The sequence below is a fragment of the Geotrypetes seraphini genome, chromosome 7 (assembly GCF_902459505.1).
Source record: "Geotrypetes seraphini chromosome 7, aGeoSer1.1, whole genome shotgun sequence".
Taxonomy (NCBI): Eukaryota; Metazoa; Chordata; class Amphibia; order Gymnophiona; family Dermophiidae; genus Geotrypetes; species Geotrypetes seraphini.
The window spans coordinates 22,884,545-22,899,179 of record NC_047090.1 but is presented as its reverse complement, the minus strand read 5'-3'; the positions used below and the strand labels follow the sequence as shown (position 1 = coordinate 22,899,179).

At 47.1% G+C, this 14,635-nt stretch overlaps 1 protein-coding gene across 1 annotated transcript in view; it reads right to left on the bottom strand.

Annotated features, from left to right (window-relative positions):
• Nucleotides 1-3,694: 3,694 nt before the first annotated feature.
• The window catches only part of TDG (thymine DNA glycosylase), a 28,753-nt gene continuing 17,812 nt past the window's right edge, over nucleotides 3,695-14,635 (bottom strand). Inside the window, exon 9 of the mRNA XM_033951782.1 lies at nucleotides 3,695-6,233. Within this exon, the coding sequence (XP_033807673.1) occupies nucleotides 6,145-6,233 (89 nt within the window). The 3' untranslated portion in view covers nucleotides 3,695-6,144. The remainder of the gene's footprint in view (nucleotides 6,234-14,635) is intronic.

Here is a 14,635-nt window from a genome sequence, read left to right as displayed (position 1 = left end):
TTGCTGCACTTTTTAAAACCGGTGATTGGCCGTGACATAGGCCGGAAAATCGACGCTGCAATGTCGAAAGAGGTAGGCCGCAGCCACGAGGCCGGGCCGGCAGAACCGCCGGAAGAAATAATTTTGAACTTTTTTTTTATTTTTAAATAAAGTAAAGTTAAAGTGAATTCAAAGAAATAAACCAAAACGCGGGTTAAAGAAGGCAAAGAAAAACTGAAATTCAGTCAGCGCAGATTGAAGATAACTTCTCAGCTCCGCGGAAAGAAAAGAACTGAAGAGACACGCCCGGTACATCGGGCGGGAAGGCACTGGCGCATGCGCGGTGCGGGCATCTCGAAACTTCTAAGTTTCTTCAAGCAAGACATGCTTTCAAGATGTCCGTATCGGGGCTCTGTCGGATGACATCACCCACTAGTGAGAATACCTGCCTGCTTGTCCTGGGATAAACAATGTTAATAACAAACCTTAACGAAAATAAGGTGGAACAAATTCAGCCACCAACCTGAGTGTAAGTAGCACTAACACTTAAGAGGCAAGTGAGAGTATGAGAGCTCCATAACAACAGATGTGTCATTTCACTCTTCAGACTTGTCTGACAGGAGCAGATCCCAATCTTTGAAAACACATACCTGTCCAAGACAGTGAAGCAGGCTAAATCAATATCTAACAGGGTGAACCGTCAAGACTCATGTTCCTTTGTACTAGAAAGAAGATTATCAAGGTAAGAACCTAATCTTCCCTTCTAATGCAAAAGAAACATGAAGCTTGACCATTGGGACATGCCAAAGCAGTCCCCTGAGTTTAGGGCGGGGCAGATGAGCCTGCTGCTAGCACCAAGGACCCAAAAGCAGTGTCCATTTGTGCCGCTACATTCACCCTCTCAAATTTTGGGAAAGTATAAAGGGTAGATCATGTAGCTGCTTTACAAATCTCAGGAGGGAAATTTTTTTTTTACAACAGCCTTTTCTCTCGGCACTGATGAGCTAGAGGGACCATGCTGGTACTTCAGAGCTTGAATCTTCAGCTGAAGAATTGCGAGACTGTCAACGTACAATGCCATCGAAAGCTCTTTAGGCAGACACTATTCCCCTGGGGACTGGGGTCTGTCTCCTGGCTACAATAGTCACCTGTACATGTCCACTCCCCAACATGTGCACTGCTGATAGCCCTCGTAGGACTTCTACTCGGCAACAACAACTATGGGCCCCCAGACCCATCAGAAAGCTCTTGGTGCCTCCCTGCCTGTGGACACAGGTCACCTTTGTGGCTTTATCTGAGAAAACCCTGACCGCTTTGCCATCCAGGGTGTTTTCCAATGGCTGTAGGGCCAGACAACCAGCTCACAACTCCAAGCTGTTCCTCTGTGGGAGTGACTAATTGCCCTGAACAGGGTAATCTTTGCAATAACCCTACCAGCTGTAAAGGGTGGTATTTGTTGTCAGGATCACTAAAAAGGATATGCAGAGAGGCAATCCTTTTTGACTCCAGCCGAAGCCACTTATGCAAATTTAGATGTACCTGCACCATCCAGGTCAGTGGCTTCTACAGAGAATCTGCCTGTGGAAACCAGTGGGCCAATAATGTGTTTTGAATAGGGCAAAGATGAGCTTTCACCCACCATTGACCCTGGCATCTGCAGATAGCGCTAAGTGATGTGAGCTGTAATCGCCAGGAACTCTAAAAGTTGGTGTCTTAGTTACAGAAAAAACACGGCTCCTGCCATGTTAAAGCAAATTCCCTTGCATTCTAGGGATTGTATGGACTCTACAAAGCAATAAATGGATCTGCACCCACCTACCTCAACAACCGTCTAAATTTCAACTGCACATCCAGAATAAGAAGAACCCAGAACCTATTCGCCTATCCTCCGCTCAAGGGAACTCAGCGAAAGAAGATGTACGACGGCCTCCTAGCAACGCAGGCAGCGAAACTGGACCCCTTTATCTCCAACTTGTTATCAACTATAAGTGACTTTAAATCATTCCGAAAAGAAATCAAAACCCTACTATTCAAAATAACTATACAACCTCCCAACCGACCCTAACAAGTAACCAACCCTAAACTCTTCTTCCCTACTAGTATTCCTCAATTCTCCTCCCTTCCCCAACTTCTCCCCTCTGCCTCCTCTATTAAACCTTCCCTATACAGTAATCCCCCTGCATCTACTATGTAAACGTCCCCTAAATTGTAATTCCTTGCATCTATTATGTAAGCATCCCCCAATTGTAACTTCCCAGAAAATCCCAGCTATCTTATACTATATTCCGCTTAGAATTGTAAGCACCCCCTAAATTGTAACTTCCTGGAAATGTCCAGCTGTCTTATACTGTAACCCGCTTAGAACTGCAAGGTAAAGGCGGAATATAAGTCACTAATGTAATGTAATGTAATTTCTGAAAATTGATGGTATAACCTAGGACCTGCAGCAGTTGGACAACCTGTGCCACTGCTGTGTTTCTCTTGTGCTTGGACGGGGCTCTGAGTAGCTAATCTTTCAAGCATGGATGCACCTGGATCACCATTACACAGGTGCTGCTGCGATGACCATCACACCTTGGAAATGTGCGAGGCACCTTGAAATCCAAGATGACTGACATGGCAGCATGATGGCTACAATAAACAGCCCAGGAGAGCAATATTAACACTCAAAAAATTCAGGGAAGGAGTTTTTGGAGGTGGCGGCTCCCTAAACCAAGCCCCAGCAACTCCTTAAAAAAAACAATTTTCAGACCTCAACCTCCCTAATTCTTCCATAGGCTACAACAGCCTATACTCTGTGCTGTAATGGTGTCTTGGCTGTTTCAGTAAGTAGCACTAACACTTAAGAGGCAAGTGAGAGTATGAGAGCTCCATAACAACAGATGTGTCATTTCACTCTTCAGACTTGTCTGACAGGAGCAGATCCCAATCTTTGAAAACACATACCTGTCCAAGACAGTGAAGCAGGCTAAATCAATATCTGACAGGGTGAACCGTCAAGATTATGGAGAAGACTCCTGTCTCAGACATGCATGTAGAAGGGTTTAAATGCTGCACTCTTTGGGCTGCCAGTTGGACCGAAGTTGAACTGAGACCTCAGCCCCCACAGCTCCACATGTGTCAGGGGGAGCAAAATGCAGCTGGAACCCACTAAAGCCCACCAGACCACCATGGGACCAAACAGTTTACGCTCAAGCTCTGGAACAACCAGAAGTGAGCCACACTTCCAGGGGAACGATCCCCGAGCTCCACAGATGTTAATGCAGGCTGGCTAAAAAGGTTCCCTATAAAAGGGTTGCCCTATTAGCTACAGATTTCTACTCAGAGAATCTCTGTCTTCTCCCAGGCAGAGCTGCCCCAGGACTACTGGGGACTTCTTGAGCATCACAAAGCCTCCAAATCCAAATAAAACCCCCAAAATAATAAAATACACTCAGAGCAGATTAGAAAGACATCTTCCAACTCGCAAGTAGAAGAAAAGACTGAGGAGCTATAGCACAACCCACTGAGGAAGGAGGCAGAGCCAAAAAGGTAGATGACATCTTCTATACAACTTGCAGTTAGAGAGGAAAATAACCCACTGGTCAAGACTCATGTTCCTTTTGCACTAGAATGTAATATTTGTTGTCATGATTAGAGTTTTGTCCCTGTCCCATTCCTGTAAGCTCTGCTTTAACCGCACAAGCCTCAAACACTTATGATTTTAAAGTGTTGGCTTGTGTAGATGAGAACAGAGCTTGCAGGAATGGGGCAGGGACAGGAAAAGAACTCACTGGAACGGGACAAGGAAAAATTTGTCCCCGTGTCATTCTCTAGTCATGATTGGTTTTGTCAGACTCTCTTCCCTCAAGCAGAGCAGCAGTTAGTTTTGCAGATGTGCTTCATATTTTGGGGTTTTGTCCCTGCCATTTGCTTTTATTATGAACATTGGAAGCTTCCTGTAAACATCTCTTGTTTGAGGAAAAAAATGTAAATGTGCTTTAATAAAAATAATTAACAATTGCTATAGATTTGCAAGAAAAAAATGGAAGCCTTTGGCTCTTTCTTGCTAACTTTGCCATGCTTTGAGCTCTAAACATGATGACAACAGAAAGCCTTTACCAGAACAGCAGAAGAAGACCTGGTTTTATCTATACAAGGAAAATTAATCGCAATGGTGCTGGCATTCTTGAATTTACCATCTCTAAAACATAAATTGTACTTAATGCTATTGTCAATATGCTTCAAATTCTGTGGCTAGAACTTGGTATGCATACCATAACTGAAATCAGTGCATGCCTCTTAACGGACTCTCTTCCTAAGGCATGCGTAAGAGTGCCATATCAATTATATAACTAGGCAGAGGCCTTCCTGACCCACACGTGGGCAGACTAGATGGGCCATTTGGCCTTTATCTACCGTCATGTTTCTAACATGTTAGAGAACAGCAAAAAAAAAAAAAAGTCTACAAATAATGTTCGACATTTTAAGAGCAATTCTATAACCTAGGTGCCTACATTTACATGTGTTCCACAGGCAAATGTTTACAGTACCGGCAGTTACATGAATATATGTACACACACACACACATGTAAGTGCTGGCAGGACACCTAAGTGCTGTTCTACAAATACCTGTATAAAACTTACATAGTGCGTATTTACAAAGTGAGCATACAAAAGGGCAGAACATGGGCAGGCTCCCAATTACATATGTCCCTGCTGTGTCTAGGGACCGACAAAGTCAATTCTAGGACTGATGTAACTGCGGGTGCCTAAAATGTTAGCATGCTAGTATTCCTTAACAGAACCTAGATGCCCAGATGCCGTTATAGAGAAAACACCTACCATTTGGCTTTGGGCGCTTAAAAGCAGATGTCCACTTACACAATTGCCTTCTGTATGTATATTTCAAGTATATAAAGCACCTGTTCAAAAGGCAGAAGATGCTTCTAACAGTAACAGTTTCTTGCATTGAATGAATCCCATCCAGCCTATGCTATTTTCTACACTCTTGCCTCTTTCTTTATCAGCAGCTGGGTGTGTGAGGTGGGCATGAACGAAGACACGGAAAAAAAATCTTAAGCACCATTACGGAAGTAAATGCAGTCACAGATGATACTGCACTCTGCAAATGATGCGCAAAAGCTGAGAAGAACTCTACGTTACGCAGTCTCTTTTCAGGTTTAGTTTTTGTTAATAATGTTAATGTTAGTTTATAGCTAGAACCAGGGCCAGTGCCAGATCTGAACCTTTTATCCCCTCCCCAAATTAATTTTCAGGTCCCTAGCCTGGCAGCTTTCTCCTCTAAGCTTCTGATAATCCTACAACAATTCTATAAAATTCATAATTGGACATCATACTTTTTAATATTACACTTAGGGTCTGTTTTACAAAGCCACACTACCGGCTGCTGCGCGGTAACGGCCCCGAAGCCCATAGAGATTTAAAAGGCTTTGGGGCTGTTGCTGATTGGCAGCCACTACCGCGACTTTGTAAAACAGGCTGTTAGATTTGTAGGTAAAAGTATGTGCTAATGTATTTTTTGAGTTAATATCGTTATCAGGACTTCTTGTCTTACTCAGACTACAACTGCTTTTTGCTACCCTAGGCAACTGCCTCGTTTTGCTGAATGGTTGGGCTAGCTCTGGCTAGAGCAGTTCTATATCGCAAAAACTATTGGTAGTAACATTCACTTAAAACAGCTGTCATGACTCTCTCTTGGGCCACGAGGGGAATGTAAGATGTCCATGAGTTTGACTGCTCATCCTGTAAAAAAAATACCCATATAAAAGGCTAATGCATTAAAAACTACAAGTAACTCCCAAGTAGTATAATACACTTCAAAACACATGACTGCAGTTTGTCAAAAACTGCAACAGATGGTTGACATTAAATTAGAAAACGCAAGAGAATAGTAATAATAATAAAACCCTACTCTACTCTTCACTTCTTAAGCACCAATCATAACTATCTATATTTCATCATAACTATCTATATTTAGGCTAAAATCTAGCACCTAATTGGTTTAAATTAGAATATTGAAAACAAGAGGTAAGATATCATTATTAGAGAACCGAGTTACAGTTCTTCCTCACTGCATTAAAACTGCAGCACTAACGCACGGGCAATACATCAAAACCCTTAAGCACAGCTCCCGCCCTGCTGCTGAGTTTCAGTGTTGCCAAATTAGGGATTATGCTCCATGAAAGACTGCGACATCCACTGTCCATTTGGAACTTGCCCACTGGTTGGCGCATTGGATTCCTGGCTGAATGCTGGTGAAAAAGCAGAACAGAACTGGTTTAATTTCATGTTTGCTGACAAACTGCCCAAGATACCCCTACCCTACTTTTTATAGACACTATTTGTAAGTTTGAACTCGAGAGAGAGAGAGACAGACAGACAAAGAATTCTTTCCTAGCCATGGGCTGAGGAGAATCCTGGGAAGTCAAGAAATCTGGCAAGGACTGTTGAAAGGGCTGACATTCTGAGACTTTTTGGTACATGGCTGGCTGAGGTAAGCCCAACTTCTTATATTAAGGACGGTGGAATATATTCATGGGTCTGGCTGGGGACTGTTTATTTGAATGGAGAAACTGCTTCCTCTTAGCCTGTGAGAGAACAGGCTCAGAAGAGTGAATAAATATAAGCTTTTCCTTATACTTTCCACGAGTATTTAAGCTGTTTGTGTGTGAGTGTGCATAGGGTCCAGGAAAACCCAGACTGGACTCTGCCACAATGATATTTTATTGAAAGGACTTAAAACATTTCTCAGTTAGCTCTCAGAGGCCAACACCTCCTTCTCCATGTCAAGACAATAAGCTGTCCTGACCTAAGAAAGGAGATTTTGATCTTGGTCTCTGACAGTTGGTCAAAAATGTATTAAAATTAGTCCAATGAAAAGATATCATCTTAACTCTATTTTATATTTATATAACTTTATAAAACATGGGTACCACACTACTTTATCCTGAATTATTATTGATTTTTATTTTATTTATTCTAAAAATTTCTTCTCTACTTAATGCCTAAGCAGATTACAATGAACATACATAATCAAATACAGTCAAACCTCGGTTTACGAGTAACCTGGTTTGCGAGTGTTTTGCAAGACGAGCAAAACACTCAGCAAACTTCTGACTCGTAAACCGAGCATTGACCACCCGACCCGACCACGGGAACCAACAGTATTGCTCCCCCTGAGGCCACCGGCGCTTCTATCGCCTCTTCCCCCCCCTCCCCAACTGGCCCTGTCCTAACCCCTGCACCGCCGGTGATAAAAGTGCCTGCCGCCGGTCTGCTGCTGAGCCTTGAGCATCTGCTCATGCTCAAGGCCTTCTGGATCTCATCCTCACCGAGGCTCAGCAACAGACCGGTGGCAGGCACTTTTATCACCGGCGGTGCAGGGGTAAGGACAGGGCCAGTCGGGGAGGGGGGGGGAAGAGGCGATAGCAGCGCCAGTGGCCTCGGGTGGAGCATGGGAGTCGGGGTGCGTCCGGCAGGAGTGAGCCAGCACTTGAGAGTCCCAGCAGAGGGGGTAGTGGCATCCGGGGGGGTGCAGCGTTCGGGAGCGGCAGAGCCAACAGTGTCCAGTCGGGCTCTGTGGCGGTGGCGTTTGCTTAGCCAGCACCACTCACAGTGAGAAGCAGCGAACAGCAGCAGAGGAGGAGAATTGGAGGAGCCGCGTGGATGGGTCTGTGGCAGAGGCAGCGGTGGAGGCGTCCCTAATGGTAATTAAGTTTTTGGGGATGTGGAACGAATTATTCAAGTTTACACTAACTCTTATGGGAAAAGTTGCTTTGATATACGAGTGTTTTGGTTTAAGAGCATGCTTCTGGAACGAATTATGCTCGTAAACCAAGGTACCACTGTACACTCAAACATATCAACACTTTCTCTTCCAATTCCCTCCCAACCCAAAGCACATCTTCCAAAAAAATGAACAGCATTCAGCTAATAAAAGTTTGCATAATCAAACTGTAAAATAAGCTTAACACTTGGTTTTTTTTTAAATAGATCTACTTCAGAAAAGCAGCAGCAGTGGCAGGTGTTGGTCCTGACCTCACTGGTTGCATGGCTTCCTGCTAAAAGGTATGCTGCCACACAGCTTAGAGGGAACATTGCTAATAGCCCAGATTTAGCAGTTGATGATCCATGCAACAGATGCTTAGAATGTCTGAAATATTAGCATTTTAAAGATGTCTCTGGTCTGCTGTTAAGGGCAGAACAACAGACAATCACATTCCCTGCTCCTTCTTTCCTTTCCCCCATAGAGCTGCAACTAAGGCCCATCCGCAGTAACCATCATCTCCTCTTCTCTCTGAGAGATCCCTTATGCCTATCCCATGCTTTCATGAATTCAGACAAAGTCTGTGTCTCCACCACCTCTTCTGGGAGACTTCCACACATCTACCACTCTTTCTGTAAAAAAAAAAAAAAAAGTATTTCCTTAGATTACTCCTGAGCCTATCACCTCTTAACTTCATCCTATGCCCTCTAATTCGAGCTTCCTTTAAAATAAAAGAGACTCAACTTGTGTGCATTTATGCCACATAGGTATTTAAAAGTCTTTATCATATCTCCTCTCTCCCACCTTTCCTCTAAAGTAGTGGTCTCAAACTCAAACCCTTTGCAGGGCCACATTTTGGATTTGTAGGTACTTGGAGGGCTTCAGAAAAAATAGTTAATGTCTTATTAAAGAAATGACAATTTTGCATGAGGTAAAACTCTTTATAGTTTATAAATCTTTCCTTTTGGCTAAGTCTTAATAATGATATTGTAATTTATAGCTAAAGAGACATATGATCAAGAAACTGTTTTATTTTACTTTTGTGATTATGATAAACATACCGAGGGCCTCAAAATAGTACCTAGCGGGCCGCATGTAGCCGCTGGGCCCGAATTTGAGACCACTGCTCTAAACTGTACTTATCCTAGGACAAGCAGGCAGGTATTCTCACTAATGGGTGACGTGATCCAACGGAGCCCTGATGCGGATGCTTCTTTGAAGAAAAACTCAAAGTTTCAAGTCGCCCGCACCGCGCATGCGCGAGTGCCTTCCCGCCCAGACCAGAGCACGTCTCCTCAGTTCTTACTTTTCCGCGGAGCCGAGAAGTCCTTCTTCGACTCTCTGCGCGAAGTTTTCTTCACTTGTGCCTTCTAAGTTCGCGGTTTTGGTTTTATTTGATCCTAATCACTGATTTTCGTCATGTTTTATTGTTTAAAAAAAATTTCATCGTTCCGTTCGACCGGGCAGGCCACCTGGCCGCAGCACCGCGGCTTCGATCTTGCGGCAGAGCTTTTTCGGCCTATGTCCCGGCCTATCACCGGTTTTAAAAAGTGTGGCAAGTGCCAGTGCGCGATTTCGCTAACGGACCCTCATCGACGCTGTGTTCAGTGTCTCGGGCCTGAACATCTTCCAAAATCGTGCCGGCCTTGCTCCACACTCACCGCACGTGCTTTAAAGTGCCGTTGCGTCTTGTGGGAATCGCTGTTCATGGAGTCCTCGACGGAGCCATCGACCACGAAGGGACCTTCGCCTTCATCCGCAACTCCACAGCCTACCACCTCTACGGCGCCGAGTCTCATCAAGACCACCTCATTTGTCCCGGCTCAGACGCCTGCTGTGTTGCCTTCCTCAACCTCCTCAGGTCAGGTAGCCCAGCAGCCCATTCCCCCAGTAGTGTTAAAAGTGCCCAAGGCCAAGTCCAAGCACTCACACACTGCTCCGAGGGAACGCGAGGCCCGCGCAGGTGGTCCCATTTCAGATGCGGATTCATCCTTGCCGGCCTCATTCCAGACCATGCTACAGAAGCAATTCATCGAGCTCTTTACCACGATGGGGCCTCAGCTTCTTTCCCAAATCCAGCCTGGGCACGTGGAGGCCTCCCGCGGGGTCGAGCCCCCTCCAGTGCTTCAGCGGGGAACACACTCTCAACAGGGAGCAGAGTCTCTGCGAGTGTCTGGTCTGGCAACAACGCATGCATCGCAAGGAGCAGAGTCTTTGCGAGTGCCTCCGTTGGAACCGATTCACTCGATGCAAGGAGCAGAGTCTTTGCGAGTGACTCCATTGGAGCCGATTCACTCGATGCAAGGAGCAGAGTCTTTGCAAATGCCTCCATTGGAGCCGATCACCCCGACGGGGTTCGAGCCTCTACGGCACCCACCCCTGCTTCGATCGACCGCTTCCAGCCCCATCCACTACCTGGGGGCCTCAGCGAAGACCTACTCGCCTCGCCCATCGAGGCCGACCTCTCGACATAGTCCGCATCACCGATCGAGGCACTCGTCCAGGCAGGCCTCGCCTCATCGGAAGCAAGCATACCTGGAGTATTCGCCACCGACTACTACTCCCCCACCGATGCTAGAGCTCGAGGACACGATGGGATCTCTCACACCTTCTCGATCCCTGCCCCCAATGGATCCGGAGGCCTCGAGCTCATTGAGCCTGTCCCGGGGCCCTGCAACAGCCGACCAATTGTCCTTCTCCTCGTTCCTTCGACAGATGGCTGATGACATGGACATCCCCCTGGATACGGGGTCCAAATTCTTGAAAGAATACCTCGAGACTATGCGCCTCCCTCAACCATCTGTGGAATCCCTCAAGCTTCCCTTACACAAGCTGCTGGACCAAACCTTCGCACGGTGCCTCGAGACACCTTATTCGATCCCTGCAGTGCCGAGTAAATTGGATACCATATACCGCACTGTTCATCGCAAGGGGTTCGACGGCTCGCAGCTCTCCCACAAATCCCTCTTGGTGGAGTCCTTACTGAAGCGGTCCCATCCCTCCCAGATCTACGCCTCCGTCCCACCTGGTAGAGAGGGAAAGACCATGGACCGGCTTGGCAGGAGAGTTTACCAGAACTCCATGATGGCTTCGAGAGTTCTGAATTACAACTTCCACTTCACAACATATTTGGAGTTTCTTTTGTCCATATTCCAGAAGTTTATGCCCTACGTGGATCCTAGGGCTCAGTTCGAGTACCAGAAGGCGCTGGCCTCATTATCCCAACTTCGGGTACAAGCTTATACAATCCTCCTACGATGCCTTCAAGCTGGCGGCTCGAGCCGCAGCATGTTCGGTGGCTATGCGCCGGCTGGCGTGGCTGCGGACCATCGGCATGGACCCCAATCTCCAGGACAGGCTTGCCAATGTTCCATGCGCCGTCTCCGACCTCTTTGATGAGTCCATCGAGGCGATAACTAAGAAGCTCTCGGGCCATGAGAAGTCCTTCCAGTCCATCCTGCGTCCGAAGCCCAGGCCTGCACCTCCTCGTCAATCGCGCCCACTGTTGATCTACCAGTGGCATTACCCCCCGAAACAGGCTCCCCCCCATCCGACAGCCTATGAAGAGGCAGCACCCACAGAAACATCAACAAAAGCCTCAACCATCTGCTGTCCCTAAGACTCCACAGCCCTTTTGACTGTCTCAAAGAGAGCATAACCTCTGTCGCTCTGCCATTTTCAGTGATTCCACCTATTGGAGGTCACATCCATCATTTTTTCCATCGATGGACGTCTATCACCATCGACCTCTGGGTCCTCTCCATTGTCAAGGAGGGATACTCCCTTCAATTCTACCAGGTTCCTCCCGAACATCCTCCAAGAGAGTATCCTTCCAACTTGACACAGACCGCCCTTCTTTTTCAGGAAGCCCAGGCCTTGTTGCAGCTTGGGGCTGTCGAGCCAGTCCCTCGGGACCAACAGAACAAGGGGTTTTACTCCCGGTACTTCCTTGGACCTCAGGGTGCTCAACAAATTTCTAGTCAAAGAAAAGTTTTGCATGTTGACCCTGGCATCCCTGTATCCCCTCATCTAGCAGAACGATTGGTTATGCTCTCTGGATCTGAAGGAGGCCTACACTCACATCCCCATTCATCCGGCCTCCCGCCAATTTCTCAGATTCCGGGTGGGAAATCTTCATCTGCAATACCGAGTGCTCCCCTTTGGCCTGGCCTCATCCCCCAGAGTCTTCACCAAGTGCCTAGTAGTGGTAGCCGCTGCACTCAGGAACCACGGCCTCCAGGTGTTCCCTTACCTGGACGACTGGCTCATCAAGGATTCCACATTTCAAGGAGTCACCCTCGCGACTCAGAAGACAATTTGGTTACTACAACATCTGGGTTTTGAGATAAATTTTCCAAAATCCCATTTACAGCCTTCCCAAACTCTCCCCTTCATCGGGGCGATTCTGGATACTACCAAGCTCCGAGCATTCCTCCCTCCCCCACGCATGGAGGCTCTGCTTCATCGCTGCCACTCAGTGTCCTCTCGCCCGTCCAACCTGGCGAGACAGATGATGGTCCTGCTAGGCCACATGGCCTCTACAGTACATGTGATTCCGTTTGCCAGACTTTTGATAGTGTCCCACACCGCAGGTTATTGAACAAGCTGAAATCGCTGGGATTAGGGGAAACACTAGCTGCATGGGTTAAGGATTGGCTGAGCGGTAGACTTCAGAGGGTGATGGTAAATGGTACCCCATCCAAAACATCGGATGTGACCAGTGGAGTGCCACAAGGCTCGGTCTTGGGTCCAATCCTATTCAACATATTCATATGACCCAAGGGCTCAGAGGAAAAATATCATTGTTCGCCGACGACACCAAACTGTGCAACATAGTAGGTAAAAGCACTATGCCTGACAGTATGACGCAGGACCTACTACTATTGGAACAATGGTCATCGACTTGGCAGCTCAACTTCAATGCTAAAAAATGTAAAGTGATGCACCTGTGTAAAAGAAATCTGTGCAGGACTTACACGTTAAATGGTGAGACCTTAGCTAGGACCACGGAAGAACGAGATTTAGGAGTAATCATTAGTGATGACATGAAAACTGCCAATCAAGTGGAAAAGGCTTCCTCCAAGGCAAGGCAAATGATGGGTTGTATCCGTAGAGGTTTTATCAGCAGGATGCCAGAGGTCATAATGCCACTGTTCAGGTCCATGGTGAGACCTCATTTGGAATATTGTGTTCAATTCTGGAGACCACATTACCGGAAAGATGTGCTGAGAATTGAGTCAGTTCAGCAGATGGCAACCAGGATGGTCTCGGGGCTCAAGGATCTTCCATATGAAGTAAGGCTGAATAAATTGCAGCTGTACTCACTTGAAGAACAAAGAGAGAGAGGGGACATGATTGAGACATTTAAATATATCACGGGCCGTATTGAGGTGGAAGAGGATATCTTCCGTCTTATGGGACCTTCGTCCACCAGAGGGCATCCGCTGAAAATCAGAGAAGGGAAATTTCATGGTGACTCCAGAAAGTATTTCTTCTCCGAGAGGGTGGTCGATCATTGGAATGAACTCCCACGGCAGGTGATTGAGGCCAACAGCGTGGCAGATTTCAAAAATAAATTGGATATTCGTGTGGGATCTCTAATGATGTAAAGGCAGGGGGTGGTGAGCAAAATCAAGGAGAAGGGTCACTAGAGTGGGCAGACTTGATGGGCTTTGGCCCTTTTCTGCCGTCATTTTTCTATGTTTCTATGTCTTCACCTCAGGACTCCTCAGTGGACCTTGGTGTCTCAGTGGTCCCAGACGTCCGACCCTCTGACTCAACATATCCAGGTCACTCCTGCTCTGCAACAGTCTCTTCGCTGGTGGATGCTATCCTCCAATCTCTCCAGAGGTTTGTTGTTCCAAACCCCCCGCCATCAGAAAGTCCTCACGACCGACTCATCGACTTATGCCTGGGGGACGGCCTCTGCACCCAGGGTTACTGGACCAGCGCGGACCGCCAGTGCCACATCAATCTCCTGGAACTCAGGGCGATCTTCAACGCTCTCCAGACTTTTCAACATCTCCTTCGCAACCAGGTTATCCTCATTCGCACAGACAACCAGGTCGCCATGTACTATGTGAACAAGCAGGGAGACACGGGATCGGCCTCCCTCTGCCAGGAAGCTCTGAAGGTGTGGGATTGGGCGACTCGCAACAACACCTTCCTCAGAGCGGTCTACATTCAGGGGGCGGACAATGCCTTAGCAGACAGCTTGAGCCGTCTCCTGCAACCTCACGAGTGGACTCTCAACTCCACGCCCCTTCATCACATCTTCTCCCTGTGGGGAACGCCTCAGATAGACCTCTTTGCAGCCCCCCACAACTTCAAACTGCCTCACTTCTGCTCCAGGATCTACACCCCTCGAGGCAGATGCATTCCTTCTGGACTGGACAAATCACTTTCTATATGCATTTCCTCCATTTCCTCTCATTCAAAAGAATCTGGTCAAGCTGAAGTCAGACCATGCCACCATGATCCTGATTGCCCCACGGTGGCCCAGACAACCTTGGTACTCCCTTCTACTCCAACTCAGCAGCAGGAAGCCATACCTCTTGCCAGTTTTTCCATCTCTGCTTACACAGCATCAGGGATCTCTGCTTCACCCCAACCTGCAGTCTCTACACCTGACAGCTTGGTTCCTCTCAACGTAACCCCTCTACAGTTTTCCCAACCAGTGAGGGATGTCCTGGAAGCTTCACGGAAGCCCGCTACTAGACAATACTACCACCAGAAATTGACTAGATTCTCTGTTTGGTGTGTCTCTCAGCGCCAGGAGCCTCAACACTCCTCCTTGTCTTTGGTTTTGGACTATCTTTTGCACCTGTCTCATTCTGGCCTCAAGTCTTCCTCGATACGAGTCCATCTCAGTGCAATCGCTGCTTTCCA